The sequence below is a fragment of the Symphalangus syndactylus genome, chromosome 16 (genome assembly GCF_028878055.3).
Source record: "Symphalangus syndactylus isolate Jambi chromosome 16, NHGRI_mSymSyn1-v2.1_pri, whole genome shotgun sequence".
In the NCBI taxonomy this organism is placed as follows: Eukaryota; Metazoa; Chordata; class Mammalia; order Primates; family Hylobatidae; genus Symphalangus; species Symphalangus syndactylus.
Window position 1 is genome coordinate 16218965 of NC_072438.2, and position 19520 is coordinate 16238484.

The window sequence follows — 19520 nt, forward strand, 5'->3', positions numbered from 1 at the left end:
GGGGACAATAAGTGGCCCGGCTGGGATTTGAACCCAGGATGTCTGGCTCCAGAGCCTGGGCTTCACCGTTATGCTCCAAGCCCACACTTGAGGCAGGATAGGTAGTCAAGGAAGTGACCATGTCCTTGGGATGCGGCGACCAAACCATCAACACAATAAGCCCCTGCCCTCCACTCTTCCAAGCACAGCATTCACACTGTAGTCTGGCTCTTTCAAGCACAGTTACCTGCAGTAGGGAACGTCTCCTGCAGATGGCACATGCGCTTTGATTTTATCTGTCCTCAGACTGACCCTCTGCTCATTATAATAGTAAAAAACACACCCTTGGATGGAGACTTAAGATGCTAATGAGACATGTGATGTATGAACAAGTGTGTACAGCTACTGCGCATGTGCACTCAGAGGACCCCCCCCCCCGCCCCGCCCCGCCCCGCAACATGCTTACTAATAACGCTTCTTCCCACCCCCTTATGAATAATCACATAAGACTCCCCAGAAACGGAGTTTCCTCGGTAACAGTCAAGGCTGTCTCATCTGCTCTGAATCATCTCCCAGGGCATCCTGTCTATTCTGCACCTAACTTTCAGAACATTCTTTCTCCTTTGCAATAAATTGCTCTGTGCTGCATCCCCTTTGCTGTGGTCTCTTGTTTACATTCTTTTAAAATAAAAAGACAAGAACCGAGGTTTCACAACAGCCGTCAACACACCGAGCAGCATGCTTGGGGTGAGCACATCAGCACTAACATTAGAAAGCCTTTATTTTAAATCTCATCTTCCCTGTTTGCTGGCTGTGTAAAACCCGGGCAAGATACATGGGCCAGCACAGAGAGGTTATGTAACCAGCCAAGGTCACACAGCATGTTAGCACTCAGAGGAAGATTATAACTCGGTTTCCTCATGCGCAGCCAGGGATTTGAGTCTTGATTCCTCTGGGGACAAAGTTGTTCCTTTCCTGTCTGTGGGCCCCAGGGCTTTGACAAATTGAACCCCATCCTACCCATTTCTGGAGAAAACACTTCTTCACTCCTCATCTGGAAAGGAAGGAAAATGCAGTGTCTTCCTCCTGAATCTCATGAGAATTAAATAATCAAATACGCAAGAGATACTTAAGGAGCTAGCTCTGAACAAAGATCGGTTTCCGTTTAGTTTCCTGTGGCCGCCATGACAAAGCGCCACAAACTGGGTGCATTAAGACAACGAAGTTTATTCTCTCACAGTTCTGGAGGGCAACCGTATGAGAAACCAAGGTGTTGGCAGAGCCTCGCCCCCTCCAAAGGCTCTGGGAGGGGCCCTTCCTGGGCTCTTCTGGCTTTCGGTGGCTGCAGGTGTTCCTGGGCTTGTGGCCGCATCACTCCAGTCCCTCCCTCTGTCTTCACATGGCCTCCTTCCCTGTGTCTGTATGTCTTCTCATGGCCTTCTTATAAGGACACCAGCCATTAGAATTAGGGCCCACCTGAATCCAGTAGGACCTAACCAACTGTGCCATCTAACCAATTACATCTGCAAAGCCCTTATTTCCAAGTGTGGCCACATTCTGAGGTTCCAGATGGACATGATGTTTTGAAGGACACTGTTTGGACTAAATTGTGTCTCCCTCCCAAATTCTTAGGTTGAAGCCCTAACCTCCAATATCCCATATGACTGTATTTGGAGGTAATTAAGTAATCAAATTCTTATGTTGAAGCTCTAACCGCCAATATCCCATGTGACTGTATTTGGAGGTAATTAAGTAATCAAATTCTTATGTTGAAGCTCTAACCTCCAATATCTCATGTGACTGTATTTGGAGACAGGGCCTTTAAGGAGGTAATTAAGGTTAGATGAGGTCATCAGGGTGGGGCCCTAATCCCATAGAACTGGTGTCCTTATAAGAAAAGGGAGAGACCAGAGCCCTCTCTTTCATTCTCTCCCCTGCCCTCCACTCTTCCAAGCACAGAGAAATGACCATGTGAGGAGGCAACGGGAAGGCAGCTGTCTGCAAGCCCGGAAGAGAGGCCTCACCAGAAGTCAACCCTGTTGGCACCGTGATCTCGGGCTTCAGCCTCCAGAACCCTGAGAGAACACATTTCTTTTGTTTAATCCACCAGTCAGTGGTATTCACCACGGCAGCCCTAGCAGGTTAACAGAGACACGACTGAACCCAGGGCAGCTCCCATCCGGGTGAGGAGTTGCACTTCCCACCACTGCATGAGCTTCTCCCTGCTGGGGATGCCCACTGACTTCTTGTCCACTTGGGCCTGGTCTCATCCAATGCTTGGCTCAGCATTGCCTCCTGCAGGCTGCTGTCCTTGACGTCACATTCACCCAGGAGCCCCTTGCCCTTCCTCTGCACTCAGAAGCAGGGAAGCTGTCACCGGAGACAACGTGCCCTGGGGTGTCCCGAGTGCCAGCTGCTGTCTCGGGGCCCCACACACAGTCCTCCTGGCACACCATGAAGAGGAACTATGACTGTCCCCATTTCACAGATAGGGAAACTGAGAGCTAGAGACCAGGTGATGCTCCTGTGGTCACGCAGTGAGGAAGCAGGGAGCCAGGACACAGACCCAGGCCGTCTCCTCCTCCCAGTGCTGCCCAACACCCACTTGTTGATTCTTTCACAGCCCGGTGTCCACACTCCTGCCTTTCCGACAGCTGAGGGTGCTGCCTGAGCTGGGGGCTCTGTCTGGCTCAGCATGGCATCCTGTGACTCCTGCCCCTAAGGAGGGCTCGGGTGCCTTCTCCTGCTCTCTCAAAGCCACCCTGCAGGGCAAGCATGGCCGGCTTCACCTCCCCACCCCAGACCTGCACATGGCTGCACAGGGGAAAGAGGTGGTGTGGCATGTGATCTCCAACACCCCCATTTCAGCCCAGAACCCCTTCTTCATCACCACTTTACACTGATGACACCCAGAAATCCTGGGCCTATTTCTCACCTGGGGAGAACTGATTTCCAAAGAGCTTTGCTGACAGGGATGTTTGGAGATAAGAATCCTCAGCACCCCAGAAATGGATGGTGCCTCAGAGAGGACCAAGGCCAACCGCCTCGGTTTCCGACGTGGACAAGGAGGATCACATGGAGGGGACGTGGCCTGCCCGGATCACCAGCCAACGAGTGCTGGGGTTGGACCTGAACCACCTCTGGGGTCCCCGGCCAGAAGGATGTGAGGTTCTCACACACACACAGACCCTGGGGCTTCTCTGCTGGTCCCGATGGAGGCCACGTACCTGGCAGAGCGCAACCACAGCCTCAGTGGCTCTGACGTGCTCCTCTTCCTCCAGGTCACACCGCATCAGACTCTGCCTCTCCAGGACCTCGTGAAAAGCCTGTGAGGAAAACAAGAGCTGAGTCTGGTAGAAACATGCAGGGTTTTTTTTTCCAGAAGGTTCTCCAACCGTCCCCTGCGTCTCAGGTTAGAAAGAAGGATGTTGGTGCCTGTATTACACACAAGGAAACTGAGGCATGGGGCTGTCACATGGCTTTCACAACTGACGCCAGGGCCAGCAAATCCAGTTTCCAGGAAACACCACAAACCACCATGCTTTTGTTAAACCCAGGATGAGGAGGGGCCACTGGGCCACTTCTGTCACCCCTCTGTCCTGGTTGCAGCCACGCAGACATCACTTTCTGACCACCCAGGCCATGGGAGACCCACTGATGGGAACCCAGCAGGGGTGACACAGACTGGCGATTGGAGGTCAGTGCAGTCAGCAACCAGCCAGGCCCCACTCTGACCACGTGGTGGAGGCCCTTCCCTGAGGACCCCAGCAGAGCAGCAGGAGACTGGGCTACCCTGGGCATCAGCAGAGGGACACCCAGCCAGCCCTAAACAGAGCAGCAGAGGCCCCGGCACCAGCAGAGGGGCGAGGCGGGGCAGAAGGACAGAGGAACAGACCCTTCTCAGGGAAGGGCTCCAGGAGAAAGTTCCCTGTGGGGGAGATGTTTCAATGGAGTCTCTAAGGACAAGGAAGGACTCCTTGGAGGGAAGATGGGGAGCCAGGCTCAGCGAGCAGCAGCAGAGACTAGGAGGTAAACCCCCGAGGATCTTGGATGATGCTACGGGCAGGAGATGAGATGAGAGAGAAGGGCAGGACTGGAAAAAGGTGGGTGCTGAGTGTGTGCTGGGAGCCTGGTGTCATTCGTTCATTCTCCCACCCATTCCATCCTCCTTCCTTCATTCGCTTGTTTGCCCATTTGTCCATGTCCTGGTTCATTCATGCACACATGCGCTCATTCACCCTTCCCTGCCTGCGTCCCACGTGTCCTGAACGCCAGCGCCGAGGCGTTCTGAGGACTGTACCGAGGCCCTGGGACACCGAGGTCACCCAGGCACTGTCTCCACACTCTGGACTCACACTGGGCTTTGTGACGTCAAGGACAGGGGCCCAGAAATATCCAAGCAATGAGGAGCTGAATAGCCTTATCTTCCTCTTATTTCAAATGGGTCTCAAAGATGGAAAATCTACCCTATCCCTTTGTGGCAAATGCAGAAGATCCAAGTGTGGGCCTGGAAGAGGCTCCCTGGGTGAGGGAGGCAGCTGGACCAGGGACCTAGAGGCCTGTCCTCTGTTCTCAGGGGACCCCTCCATTGGCTTCTCACTGCAGTGGTGCCACCACCACCAGGTTGGCCCCCAGGGAGGGCCCCTGGGCCTCTATTCTGGGCTGAGCCTGGACTCAGACATGGTGCCGTCCACCCCTTGGCAGAACTGAGATGTGCTGTACCAAGTGTTGATGGGGGGCAGGCAGACCCAGGCAAACAGTGAGGCTCGGGCTGCCCCTTCCTTAGTCTCACTAAATCCTAACAACGCTGTGATATAGGTGCCATTATGCCCATTTCACAGATGTGGAAGCTGAGGGGCCAGAGGGTAAGCAACATGCCCAAGGTCACCCAGCTATTTAGTGGCAGAGTCAGCACCCAAACCCAGGTGTGGCTGGCCTCAGCGCCCAGTGCCTAACCAGCCTGCAAGACGGTCACGGACAAGCTGGTCCTCTCCCAGCCCCACTGCCCATTACTAGTGAAAGCAAACAGAGCGAAACCAGAGCTTGGTGGTCTATCTGATAACTGGCGAGCCCAGGTCCTTAGAGCCTGCACTGGGGCCAGCTGACTCCTTTTCCTTGGAAGGTGACATCTTGCTTTTTGTCCTCCTTCAGGTCTTCTTGTCCCCTTCTCAGGCAAGACCAAAGGTACCTCCGACCTTGGCCACCGCCTGGCCCTGACCACTCAACCCCACATGCAAGGCTGGGAGCTCCCTTCCTTCTCCTGGACTTGCAGCCGACCCACAAGGGCCCTGTCCCTGGGTGTGTGAGCCTGCCTTACTCTCTGGGACATGCTTGTCCTCTCTGGACCGCACACTGCTCCCTTCACGCCATTGCCACCATCTGTGCGCTCCTGCCATGCGTTTGCACTCTGCCAAGCTCTCTACAGATCCTACCCCCTCCTCTTCTCAGCAGCCCAGTGAGGGCAGCACAACTCTTATCACCGGCTTACAGTCCACCAGGACCCTAGGGACGTAGGGGCTAAGGGACTGAGATTCAGTCACTCGGCTGACACATGGGAAGTAGGGAGACAACCTCATGCCTGATGAATACCTCTGGCTTCCCGTGCTCAGTCACGGGAACAGAGCTACAACAGGCTCACCCACACGTGCAGAGGCTGGGGATGTGAGTCACCTTGAGAAACTTTTCCGGGTCAGCAGTTGGCTGGGCCTCAGCCAGGAAGCTTCTCCGTTCCTCCTCTTGGGCCAGCGTGAGTTTTGCCGTCCCCTCCACCTGGTGAGCCAGAGATGCCTTGACCAGGTCTTTGCCTCGCTGGACAAACTCTGGGATTGAAAAAAGCCACAGCACAGGAGGTGACTCTGTGAGCCAGACTTTCAGTGGGGACCCTCGTGCTTTCTACTGTCCGGAGGTTGGGGAGGCTGGTGTTGGCTGGGAAGATGGTGCCCGCCCTGCCGATGACAGACCTGGGTTTCTTTCTGTAGGTCCCACTAGTAGTGTGACCTCAGCTAAGCCCAGATGCCTCTACGTCTTGAGCCTTGCCCACCCCCCCACCCCAAGGTCAGCCTTGGGGCAGGAGCATGTGTGGGACACACGCACGGCTCCCCTTCCTGCCCCACACGCTGGACCATGGCCCACCCTCACCCACCCTGCCGCTGAGCAGGGCCACATGACTCCGGCATGACCATGAGCTGCCACTGGGCGACAGGGGCCACTTTGTATAAATTTCTAGTGTGAGAGACCCTTCACCCTCCTCTGTCCCTCTGCAGTTCCTGGTGGCTTTGCTGCAGGACATGGGGACTCAATCAGCCTGAATCCCTGGTGAGTGAGTGCAGCAGGTGACCTCTGCCCTGGGCAGCAGCCCTCATGGACTCTGCTGTACACAGAAGGAAAGAGTGCCCCAGAGAGCAGCCCAGTGACCCAGCCCCTAGGGCAGAAGCAGAAAGGCAGCCTGTGCCCGGCGTCATGGGCACACTGCCCCAGGCTGCCAGCCCTCTCACTGCACAGCCCCAAGGACCCAGAAGGCCAGTGTCATGGACCGTGGCACCCATGCCCACGGCTCACCCCGGCTGAAGCGCTCTGCCTCCTGCCAGAAGGCCTTGTGCTGCTGCGTGAGCAGCTCCTCCTTCTGCCGCCCAGACAGCTTCCCCTCACCAGCCAGCAGCTCCAGGCCGCGGGAGATGGCAGCCAGCCGGCACCTGGTCTCCTCCTGGACTTGCAGCTTCAGAAACTCAATCACTTTTGCCATGTGTGCCCGCCCCATCGTCCTCTCCAGGGCATCCTGCAAAAAGAAACACACAGGACCATAGCTGGGGTGTTCTGGGAACCAGCAGGGCACGTTAATTAACAGCTGGGAAGAGGCCACCAGGGTCATTAACTAATGGCACTGCCTGGGAGAGCGGAGCTCAGAGGAATAACTCCCCTTCTCCTTCATGAGTGAGATCTGGGTCTGCCCCCGAGGTGGGATTAAGTGTCTCGCCTAGGGTGTGGGGAGGCTGACGCTGCTTAGCATATAGGCACTTAGTCGCCAGTAGCGCTCCCCAGAGGGCCACCCTCCTAGGAGGGAATCCAGATTTGCAAACAGTCAAGGAGGAAACGCCACCTGGCTTATAGTCATCTCCCCCGGCCAATCTGGCCTTGTGGCCCCCACAGGGCTGCGGAGGAAATGCAAAGTGCCAGCAGTTCCTGGCTTTCGTTAGAGCCCCAGAGCCTGACTGCTGAGAACGGCCAAGATTCGAATGATTGGCTTCCAACATGACTCCCCGCAGTCAGATTCTACAGAAGGCCCTCCCCAGCCCCACCTCATCATTTCACAGACTCTGAGAAAAGACAGGGGGAAATGTGAACCTGAGGCAGCCAAGGGCCCTGCATGCCTGAAAGCAGCTGCTTGTGGAATGAGAGTAAGGGGGAAAGGAGGAGCAGGCAGGGGGCCTTGGCATCTCCCTCGGCACAGACTCTGCACCCCCCACTCCCAGCCACGCCAGGCTCAGGCCTAGGCACCTCTGTGCTGGGCCGAAGCCACAGGCCAGTCCTGCTCCCCAGCCTCCCATCTCTGCCCCCACCTCACAAACCAGGGGACCTTTCAGAGATGCTGATGGTTCTGTCAGCCATGGCCCCAAACCCTCCTGTTGCTGCCCTGAGATCAAGTCCAGCGTCCCGGGCATGGTGCAGGAAGCTCTGTGGGGCCTTGTCCTGCACACCTGCCTGCTCCCGGCTGCCCAGCCTCTGCGCACGCGGGGACTTCCTCCTGGAACACCCTCACTGCCTCCTCTCACTCCCCTGCCCGGCCAGGTCCTTCTCGTCCTCACGGGTTCTGTGGCCCTTCCCTGCTTGTCCCCACCCTCACTCGTCCCCTACTCTGTTCTCCACTGCCCCAGGGCTCCCGTCTTCGAGGAGGTGATTGTGAGGGGCAGTCCTAGCCTAGACTGAGAGCCCTTGAAGACAGGGGCCAGGCCTGAGTCGCCCATGTCCCCTTGACCAGCCACGGCCACACTGTGCGCTGAGCTGCACTGGCCTCTGTTCCCACAACACAAGACTAGGGCAAGAACATCCCCCAGTGATGGACAAGGACAGTGAGGCTCATTCCAGCAGCCTGTGACCCCTAGAGGGCGCAAGAGGATAAGCCGAAGTGCCGGGTGGGCCGCAGGAAGGGCGGCCTCTGGACACCTCTAAAGAGCATAGGAGGATGTTGAGAACCCAACACAGGCTGGCTGGGGTCGGCAGTGGTGGTGCAATCGATGCGCTTATATTGGAGGAAGGATGGGAGTGGAGAGAGTTGCGTGAGAAGAGGGACGTGGAATGGGGGAAGGGGGCCCTGACGTGCTCTGACATGTGGCTGAGTCCTCAACAGTGCCAGGCTCAGACTTGGCTCCCAGGACCTGGGCACAAGCTCCTGACCTGACCCCTGCCACACAGATTTGACGTGAGGATTAAGTAAGTCAAAATACGTCAAGCATTGAGAACAACAGCCAGGGAACAGTGAGCCTCCCTGAGTGTCAGCTGTTTTCATCATTATCTACAGCCAGTCCCCATATCTGTCTTGGCAGCTGTTTTTTTCCTGTGTGTCTCAAGAACCTGAATCTGATGACCATCAGGGTCCCTTTGAAGGGCTCTTCCAGTTTTAATATTTAGAGATGCACATTCCAGCACCAAATGCCCAGGCCAGGAAGATGGGATGTCGCTCTGGGAATTCCAACTCTTCTGTTTTCTGAGATACGGAAGCAATCTTTTTCCCCTTTGGTGCCCGGTATGCAGGCATAGTGAATCCATCCCTCTTCTATACAAACATAGACTGTGTAGCCCTGTCCACGCATCATTACGATAATTTGTTGTTGTCTATTTCTTCTGCTGACATATGGCCTGCGGGACTCTAATGACTATCAAGTACTGAATGCTTCCTACTTGCTGGGCTCCGCTCTAAAAACTTTACATACTGCCAAGTCTTTAACACTCTCAACTATCCTGTGAGACAGCAGGTGCTATCACAGCCCCCATCTCACAGACGATGAAACCAAGTCACAGAGAGGTTAAATTAGCTGCCCAAGATCACACAGCTAATGAGTGGCAAGACTGCAGTGGGAGCTCCAGTTTCTTCCCTGAGCCTGCATTCCTAACCTCTGCAATATGGTTTCCATTAACAGCATGTGGTACACAGTAGGTGCTCATTAAACATTGGCTGAAGGACAGTCATGCTGTTAAACTGGATGATCCCTTTCCTTCTTCCTATTTGGAAGTTATTGGCTGATACTCTGGCCAGAGTCAGCTAAGGATGTATTTTCTTTTTTCTGCATCAATATCCTGCTGATAGCAAAAGAAAAAAATATAGGAAGAAAAGTCTTTCACCTTTGCAGAGCATTAATATGAGTCAGCAGCCTTATCAAACTGAAATCCAATTCAAAGGGGCTTGGGCAGCAAACCAGGAGGCTTCAGGCCCAGGCTCAGCGATGTCATCAGACAGGATGGGGATCTTAGGTGGGTCACTGAGTGGGCTCCTTATCTGTGTGCTGTCAATAAAATATCTTCCAGGCCTATCTTTTGGTAGTGTTGAGAGAAAAAGAAGGCCATGTGTGTATATGCTGAGAAAAAGCATATGAAGTTCTCAAACAACTGTGTGGATGTGGGGGTCTTGTGAAAGCGCAGATCCTGCTTGGGAATGGTGGAGGGCAGGATTCTGCATTCTAACCAGCTCCCAGTGTTGCCGATGCTGTGGTCTGTGGATCACACTGGGAGGAGCAGAGCGGATTGGGAGAGACCTGCGGTGTGCAAGGGGAGGCAAGGATCTGCCGAGGCTTGGCTTTCCCACGGGTCTGAGGAGCTGAGTCTGTGCTGAAGGCAGGGCGGCCAATGGAGGGTTCTGAGCCGAGCTGCCACACGGGCTGGTGCATAAGACAGGGAAATGGGTGCAGAGCAGCATCAGAGGGCTCGTTCCCTGGGCCTAGTACACACTGACTGGCACACACAGGATGAGCCTAATGTGTACCAAGAGGAACCCAATGGTGACTGGGGTCTTAGGAGTCACTCAGCACCTACCCAGGCCCGGTCTGTGGCAACTCTTAGCAACTATCATTTTATAAATAGAGGAACAGATGCTCAGAGAGGTTAAGTAATGTGTTCAAGATCACACAGCTCCAAACAACAGAGCCCAGAGTCAAAGCTGGATTTGCAGATTTCTCTCCCATCGGTGTCCAACCCTTTGAATTTGAGAACTTTTTTGCTTCTCTGTGGTTGGCAGGCTTCACAAAAATAAGCAGGGACCTTTTTTCTTTTTTTTTTGCTCATCAGCTATCGTTAGTGTTAGTGTATTTTATGTGTGGCCTAAGACAATTCTTCTTCTTCCAATGTGGCCCAGGGAAGCCAAAAGGTTGGACATCCATGCACCAGGGGTTTGTATCCCTGGCCTCCCATCAGAATAGTTCAGGGAGTTTTAAAACCCTCAATGCCAGGGCCTCCACTCCAGACCAATCACATCAGAACCTCAGAATGAAGGCCAGGAAAAGGCATTGTTAAAGAACTCTGCAGGCAAAACAGGGCAGTCAGGAAAGTAAATCAATGCTCTGTCTACACCAGTGGGCGTCAACCCCAGAGCCCACCATCATCATTGGGGAGCTCTAAAAACCCCAATGCCCAGCCAGGTTGCACCCCAGTCTGATTAAGTCAGAAACTCTGGGACGGAGACCCATCTGGGGCCCAAGAATCAGTACTTTTTAAAGCTCCCAGATAATTTCAATGTGTAATTTCAGGTTTAGGAACAGTGTTCTATGCTCCAGAGCCTTCAATCATCAGATAGATGGATGGATGGATGGATGGATGGATGGATGGATGGATGGATGGATGGATAAGTAGGTGGATGGATGGATGGATGAGTAGGTGGATGGATAGGTGGGTGGGTGGATGGATGGATGGATGGGTGGGTGGATGGATGGATGGATAAATGGGTGGGAGGGCAGATGGATGGATGGGTGGATGGATGGATGGGTGGATGGATGGACGGGTGGATGGATGGATGGATGGATGGGTAGATGGATGGATGGATGGATAAATGGGTGGGAGGGCAGATGGATGGATGGATGGATAAATGGGTGGGAGGGCAGATGGATGGATGGGTAGATGGATGGAAGGGTGGATGGATGGATGGATGGAAGCATCGATGGGCGGGTGGATGGATGGATAAGTAAATAAATAGATGAATGAATTTACTGTTGTTGTTTTTTTTTTTCCCTGAGGCTCTATATAACCAGCTACAACATGAATCTGTTAGATTTAATGATGTTAAGCCTCGGAATTCCAAATCTCTAGTCTGAATATCTTTATGTTCCCTCCCGCCCCCTCCAGCATTACCAGAGCCTGCAGCTCCTGAGAATCGCACAATAGCCCTTCGGCTGCAATCATTCTTTCCGTCAGAGTCATCATGAGCTGTCGGGCTTTGGAGCTGGAACACTTAAACTGGTCCACAAGAAACTGCTGGATGTTTGCCATCTGTTTCCAGAAAGCTTCCATCTGTGAAATGAGCACAAGCAGCAAGAAGTGAGGGGAAAAACTTACTTAAGAAAGCCAAACGGTGCGTGCTCGGGAATTACAATTCACTCCTTATCACAAACAAAGATTCTAAACAATTCTACAATTTCAGTGAGTTTATCTTGGCAACAATCACCAAGATACTTGGCAACAAGTAAAGTTCCTTCTGGTTCCACTGCAGGTGTCAGTCAGTTTTGCAACCGTGTTTCAGCAGACACGAAAGCACTGCTGCTAAGGAAAGAAAGCGGTAGCTTGTCCAGCCTACAGACTCTTGCACAGGTCATTACAGCTACTTAGGGGCAGATGAAATGTGACAATGTGCTCACGGAAGCTTTGGGAATTTTAAAAGGGATTAAATACTTCCTGGAAGTAAAAGCATAAACAGATGTTTAAATATTATTGTCCTAAAAGTGCAAAAGCTTACTATGGCAGAGAGGATGCTGACCATGAAAACATTTTGCTTTAAAATCTTCCCTCCCCCTCATTTTAGCAGGAGCAGAGCTGGGAATTCCCAAGTGGCTTAGAATGCAGGAGGTTTAATTGCACCATCACAGCCAGTCAGACCTCTAAGGACAATGACACTAGGAATCGGAACAACTTTCCCTCATGGCCCGCAGGCTGTTCGCCAGGCTCTGTGCTTCGCACATTTGATATCATGATAAAGTATGTATCTGGAGGTGTAGGAAAAGGCTCGGGGGAGTTAGGTCACTTGTCAGAGGTCATGGAGCCAGTGAAAGCCAGGATTTGGTTCAGGTCCATTTAACTCCATGGCTGAGGTTGCCTCCATCTTGGCTCAGCCTCTCAGAGGCTGAAATGGACACTTCTGGCTGGACCAGGCATGGGAGGGGGCAGGGGTTAGTGTCACCAGAAACCCATGCTGATCTTGTTGCTGTGACTCAAGATCATGAAACTCTGTCAGCCTCAACTGCGGCGTCGGTCTAGCTCTGCCAGGAGGAAGTCTGCACCCAGATGAATGCCCTCCATCAATGCGGCTTCCCATCTCCGGGCCCCATTGCCTCCCAGTAAACCCCATACATGCTGCTGGTCAGCTCCTCCTCTCATCCCTGCCAGGAGGGACCTCGAACCTGCCTGGCACCCTCACACTCTCACCCTGCTCTTCCCCTTGAAGCCATCAGATGACGGCCTTCCACCTGCCATGAGACTGCAGACTGTCCCCCACCAACTCTGCACACCCCGCTCTGCCTACAAACTCCTGATTCTCTTGGCGTCCATGACATGATTTTCTCCTGCTTCTGCAAAGCCCACCCAATTCCTCCTCTGCTTTCTTGTCCCAATTCTTTTCATCCCCTCCTCCTTAAATATGGGCAGGATCCAGGATTTGGCACCAAGCTCTTTTCTCTTCCCATTTTACACACCACTTCTAGGCCAGAGGTCACCATTTTTGGAGGTCACCAATACTTTGGAGAATCTCATGAAAACTCTGAACCCTGTCCCTGAGAAAGGCAGACATGGATAAGATACTGCACACAGCGCTGGGGGTTCTGTGGACTACTGGAATCCAGGCTGGCCCTCTTCCTTAGTATCCCGGCCCACAGTTCTAAGAACATTCTGGCCCTCCAGGTCCTCTAACCTGGGCTCTCATGGAGACCCTCCATCTCCAAGCCTCTCCTCTCAATATTGGACCTATTCGGAGGACAGGAGCATTGGCTACCTCCCTCCCATGAGCTTCTTGCTCTGAGGCCCTTATTTCAGCAGCACTGACCCTGGACCCCCTGCTCCTCCCCACCTGCCACCCCATGGTAGACCACCATAGCTTCTCTCGCACGTTTCCTCACCTCTCCGTCCTATTGCAGTTGCCTTAATAAAGTTCCTGCTGGACTAGCCCAGTAGCTCTTCACCACCCTCCACTCAGTGCCTGGGCAGCCCTTCTAAAGCAGAAGCTAAACTCAGCCACCCCCTGCTTCAAAGCTTCAGTGACTCCCACCTCACTGGCATAAGACACAAGCCCTCTGGCCAGATCCCTCTGGCTTTACCTTACCTCGACTTGCTCTCAGCCCTCTTTAGCTCCCATCTCCGCCCCACCACTGGCCAGCACCCACACTTCTCCCAGCCAGCCTCTCTATGGTCCCTTCTTCTATGGAGGCTTTCCTAAGCCTGGGGTAAAATGAATTCTTCCCTCCACTGTGCCTGCCTCCGGCCTTCTCCTGTGCTTCCTTCTATCACAAGACGTGTCACCTGGTGAAGCCCTCATCTGCTCACCTGTCTGTCTCTCCTGGCTTCTCTCAGGCAGGGCCATGTCTAAATGATTTTTGAGTCCCCAGTGCCCAGCACAATCCCTGGTGAAGAGCAAGTGCCAAGGACATGTTTGTTTAATACATAATATATGAACAGGGGGTGGTGGAACCCAAAATAAAGGAAAAAGATGTTTCAGAGAAGCCATTCTGCCTGGAATTTAAAACTTGCTTTCACGAGCGATGCCTAGCAGCTTTCTTCTACTCTATTCCAAAGGGCAGTGATGACATCAGGGGTTATAGCAATCTTTGCTTTGAATGATAAAAAGACCAATCTGAAATTTAAATGAGGATAATTCATGATATAAAAAATAAACCTCCCTTTGTGAATCTTTGCTGCTTAATTACTTCTTCCCTATCACTTAGCATCAGAAACTGGATCCTGCCTCAAGGGCAGAATGCGATAGGGGAATTCAAGTATTAGGCACACTTCTAACTATCATCTCTTTAATTTAGCCAATTTAACTGTTTTAGAAACCAAAATTTGTGTACAGGAAAGAAAGTCCGGCACGCACATTATCGATTAGCTGTTCAGAGTATTCTCTCTCCTTTTTTTCCACATCAGCCAGGGTGATGTACTCAGAGTCACCAGCCCCCGACATTTCTGTGTTTGACAGTTTGACCCGAAGTCCCTTTTCTAGTTCCTCCAAATCCTGAAGAAGAAAAAAAGAAGGAAATAAACAAAGTTTAGTGTGTCTTAAATTCTAGAAAAATAAATGCTTTTATTTTTCGCATTTCACAAAATATTTTTAAACAACAGTTAAATGCTCTGTGGGTTGTTGTACATGAGGTTTGACCCATTTTCTCGTTAAACATAGAGCCTCAAGAATAATGGATTATTTTCTTCTATATCCTCCCTCAAAAAAAAAAAAAACAAAAACAAAAACAAAAACTAGACCATACTTTACAAATAAATAAAATAGTATCTTTCAATCATTATGAAGTCCTGGAAAATGTCATGACATCCAGTGGGTTGGGAAGAAATGTTTCTTTGCTCCTCTTCTGGTTTTCCCAGGAAAGAACAACACCCCAGGGCAGGAAGTAGTGTGTATCTGATTGGTTGGTTTAAAGGCCAGAAACTTGCCCAGCCTCTTCCTGGTTGTGATGGGCCAATCAGGGGAGGCCACTGCTCTGGTGTTATATCAGCCTAGAGTGAGCTGGGTAGCCAAGGCCCTGTTTATGTGTGGGGAAGCCTGAGGTGGCCCAGCATTGCCCATGACTAGCTAGGCAATTGAGTGAATTCTGGGATTCAGTATTAGGAAGCCATGAGAGCTGTGCATCTAAGCCACGTCCTCCAAGCTGGCCTCTAATCAGTAATAAAGCTACATTTCTCTATCTGTCGTCCTGACTCTCTCAAATGATTCTCAACTCAGGAAGGAAAAGGTGAATCCTAAGTATAGAGTCCTACAAACCCCAAGATAGAGTGTGGGAGGCAGTTCTATTTTGTCTATGTTCATTGTCACATAGCCAACAGTGTGACATGGGTCAAGGTTCACTAGGAAAAATAACATTGATATAAACTACTATTGAAGACCCAAGCTGAGGCCATATGTGTTTTCTAATCCTCATGGCATCTCTGCAAAAGAGAAATTACGACCCATTTCCAGGTGAGAAAGCTTGTTTATGGAAGGTAAGAAAGCTTGTTTATGGAAGGTAAGATAGTTTGTCCAAAGACGCCCAGGCAGGAAGGGGCAGTGCTAGGCTTGTCCTTACTCTTCCAAATTCTGGGCACTCCTTGTCCTCTTCTGAAAGTTTTAAGGTCACTGCAAGTGTTAAATGAAATTATGCATTTAAATCACTTGGCTAGACTGTCTGAATAAATAGTAGCCACTATTATAATTAACATGCTTGTTCAAGTTCAGACAGCCTTGTTTAACTGGTAGAGATGGAATGTGATCTGAGGTCTGCAGACTCCAAGGCTCTTATTCTTTCCATTATAACAGACAGTATTGTTTCATTATTACTAATACCATTATAAATGTCATCGTCATCATTATCATTTTTGCCACTGGAAAGTCATTTGAATTCATGGAGTCTCAGTTTCCTCAGCTGTAAAACAAAAATAACAATGGCCACTCACAGGGCTGTCATAACTTTTAAATGAAATAATGTATGTCACGCATGACATGCACTGCCTGAGGACCATGACCATGGTGGTGATACTGAGGATGACAATGAAGACGATGATGTCCTCCCTCCTTCCTGGGATGCAGTGAGTCATCCTTCCTCATGGAATCCAGTGGAGCAAAGAAGAAACATTCCTTCCCAAACACCCAGGTCTCACGGTGGTGGGAACAAGGATGATGATGATGATGACGATGAGGACTCTCATGAAGGTGAAAGTAGAGGTAGCCGTAAAGATGATAAAGATGGTGGTGATGGTGGTGCTGATGAAGACTATCACAATGATGCGATGATGATAGCAGTAATGAAAATGATGAGAATAACAATGATGATGATAATGAAAATGATGGCAGGGGATGAACAGTAAGAGGCTGGTGATAGTAGTAATGAGAATAATGATGACAATGACGGTGAGGATAAGGTGAGGTAGGAGACTGGCAGGACTTGTTTTCTGATCACAACCCTGCTGATCAAAACGGGATCTAGTCCAGACAGGATAAAGTGAGGAAACCGGCAGGAACCAGTGGATGGTGATGAAAGTGATCCCTGGCTGCCCTCATTGCTCATTAGCATAAGACACTCCCACCAGCACAACCACAGATTACAAATGTCATGTCAACAACCCAAAAGTTACCACCCCTTTCCATGGCAACAACCCAGAAGTTACTGTCCCCTTTTTAGAAACTTCTAAATAACCTGTCCCTCAATTTGCAATGAACTGCCCTTTAATTTGCATGTAATTGAAAGCAGGTTTACATGAGTATAAGTACAGTTGCCAAGCACCCATATGTTACCAACTCTGGGCACACTGCCTGTGGGTTAGCCCTGCTCCTCAAGGAGTGCCACCATTCACTGAAACACTACTGTCTAACACCACTGGCTGTCCCTTGAATTCCTTCCTGGGTGAAGCCAAGTACCCTCCCAGGCTAAACCCTATTCTGGAGCTTGCCTGCCCTGCAACATTGGTAGTGGTGATGGTAATGAGGATGGTGATGATGATTATGGTGGTAATGAAGATGATGATGGTGGTGATGGTAGTAATGAGAATGCCAATAATTACAACAATGATAAAAATGATGCTCATGATGATGGTAATGAGGACATAAGGATGGTGATGGTGTTGGTGAAGGTAGTGGTCATGAGGATGATGATGGTGGTAAAGACAAAGAATGATGATGTCTGTGGTGACAACAGCAAAGATGATGGTGGTTACGGTGATGACAACAATGACATGATGAAGAAGAGAACTGTGATAGTAGTAGTGGTGGTGATGGTGGTACAAAATAAAAATGGTGGTGATAATGAAGATGATGATGATTTTGGTGGTGGTTGTGATAATGAGGATGACAGCAGCCATCACATATTCACAGCCAACTATGACATTGCTAGGTGTATCATACACATCTCTCTTATTCTTTCTGCACTCTCGCAGAACAGGAATTATCTCACTACACAAAAAGGAAACTAGTATTCTGAGAGCTTGTAAAAGATAAAGCCAGGATACCAACCTTAACCAGTCTGACTCCAAGCCCTGACTCTGCTGTGCATGAAACAAAATAAACTCTCCATAAAAGACTCAGAATAGAATACAAAGTAGTATACATAGCTATAACCAATAAATTATGTCTTTAGAAATATCCCAAACGTGTGCAGAAAAAACATTAACAGTGACCGTCTTTGAGTAGTAGATATGACCAATATTCTTCTCTTTGCTGTAAATAGTATTCCAAATTTTAATAATACACTTTTTAAATATTTGTATACAAACTTTTATATTTCACTATACTGTGTTAAAAAGTATATATTGTAATAAGCTATTTTATACATGAAAGAAAAATACTTTTGTATCATAAGTTGTATATACTATAATAAACTATTTTTAAGTTACCTTGAAACATAGGTTGAAGACTTACTTACATTTTCTTGTTTTGAAAGGATCTTCTGGTATAATTCATCATCTGACTTCTTTTTAGGAAGAAGGTCAAGGAGGCACATTTTAAAAATCTGAATAAACATCTATTGCCAAGAAAGGAAAGATAACAAAAGTTTAACCAATGATATTTTTGTCTTTTGCTTTCTGTTGTCTCTTCTCCCTCCCTCCCTCGTTGCCTCTCTCCTTCTTTTCTTCTCTTTCACCCTCTCTTCACATATATTTTTTGCTGAAGGAAAGGACCTCAGATTATAAATCATGACAACGGCCCATAATGGATTACATTTTCATGACGCGTCCTTAAAAAGCTTCGTTTCTTCCTCATACATGTATTCAACAAATACTAGGTGCTTACTCTGTGCAAGGCCCTCCACATCCCCCATTTCCATGTGTGAAGAAAATATAGAAAGCAAAGGAGGCCGGGCGTGGTGGCTCACGCCTGTAATCTCAGCACTTTGGGAGGCTGAGGCAGGCGGATCACAAGGTCAGGAGATCGAGACCATCCTGTGAATGGTGAAACCCCGTCTCTACTAAAAATACAAAAAATTAGCCAGGCGTGGTGACGGGCGCCTGTAGTCTGACCTACTCAGGAGGCTGAGGCAGGAGAATGGCGTGAACTGGGGAGGTGGAGCTTGCAGTGAGCCGAGATTGTGCCACTGCACTCCAGCCTGGGCGACAGAGCGAGACTCCGTCTCACAAAAAAAAAAAAAAAAAACAGCAAAGGAGGGTTTGCTTCTTTGAAGAAGGAATCAGCGGGATAGTTACATGGAACTGGAAATGCAAAGTTATCCATGTCAGTCTCCTGTTTCAATGGATGGAGACATCCTTTAAACCAGGAAGAACCCTCCCATAAGTGTGGATACCCAGGAAGTACAGAGGGGGTTGTATCCACAATTTGTTGATCTATCCACCCTTGTAAGACATCTGGATTATTTCCAGTTTGGGGCTATTATGAACAATGCTGCTGTGAATATTTATGTGAATGTAAGTCTTCATTTCTCTGAGATAAATGCCCACAAGTGTAAATGCTGGGTCTTCTGGTAATTGCAAGTTTGATAAGAAATTGCCAAAACATTTTCCAGTATGGCTGTAGGAAATTTTATATTTCCATCAGCAATGTATGAGTGATCCAGTCTCCACATCTTTGCCAGAATTTGGTGGTGTCACTATTTTTTATTTTAGCCATTTTGACAAGTGTGTGGTCATATCTTATTGTGAGTTCAACTTGGATTTTCATGCTGGCTTAATGACATTGAACACCTTTTTATGTGTTTACTTACCATCTATATATCATTTTTGGTGAAATATCTGTTCATGTCCTTCCCATTTTGTAACTGGATTGATTCCTGTCTTCAGCTGAGTTTGGAAATTTCCTTCTCTGGTCTAGGTACTAGTCCTTTGGTGGACATCTGTTTTGCAAACGTTTTCTCTCACTCTGTAGCTTGTCTTCTTATCTTCTTAACGAGGTCTTTTGCAAAGCAAAGTTTTTAATTTTGATGAATTCCAGTTAATTTTTCCTTTTATGTGTCACGCTTTTGGTGTCAAGTCTAAAAACTCTTTGCCTAGGTCTAAATCCTGGAGAATTTCTCTTATATTTTTTTCTTTCTTTCCTTTTTTCTTTTTTTTGAGATGGAGTATCACTCTGTTGCCCAGGCTGGAGTGCAGTGGTGTAATCTTGGCTCACTGCAACCTTCACCTCCCGGGTTCAAGTGATTCTCCCGCCTTAG

General features: G+C 49.6%; 1 protein-coding gene across 6 annotated transcripts in view; it reads right to left on the minus strand.

Moving 5' to 3' along the window:
• The window catches only part of EVC (EvC ciliary complex subunit 1), a 120035-nt gene that overhangs the window by 65813 nt on the left and 34702 nt on the right, over positions 1 to 19520 (minus strand). For 5 of the 6 annotated variants that reach the window (XM_055245432.2, XM_063619725.1, XM_063619726.1 and 2 more), the window contains exons 6-11: positions 17781 to 17879; positions 14255 to 14392; positions 11311 to 11469; positions 6538 to 6754; positions 5650 to 5798; positions 3207 to 3305 (exon numbers count right to left, since the gene is read on the minus strand). In XM_055245432.2, the coding sequence (XP_055101407.1) occupies positions 3207 to 3305; positions 5650 to 5798; positions 6538 to 6754; positions 11311 to 11469; positions 14255 to 14392; positions 17781 to 17879 (861 nt within the window). Of the gene's footprint in view, positions 1 to 1149; positions 1420 to 3206; positions 3306 to 5649; positions 5799 to 6537; positions 6755 to 11310; positions 11470 to 14254; positions 14393 to 17780; positions 17880 to 19520 lie in introns of those variants that run through there. The other variant, XM_055245434.2, reaches the window with a different exon arrangement.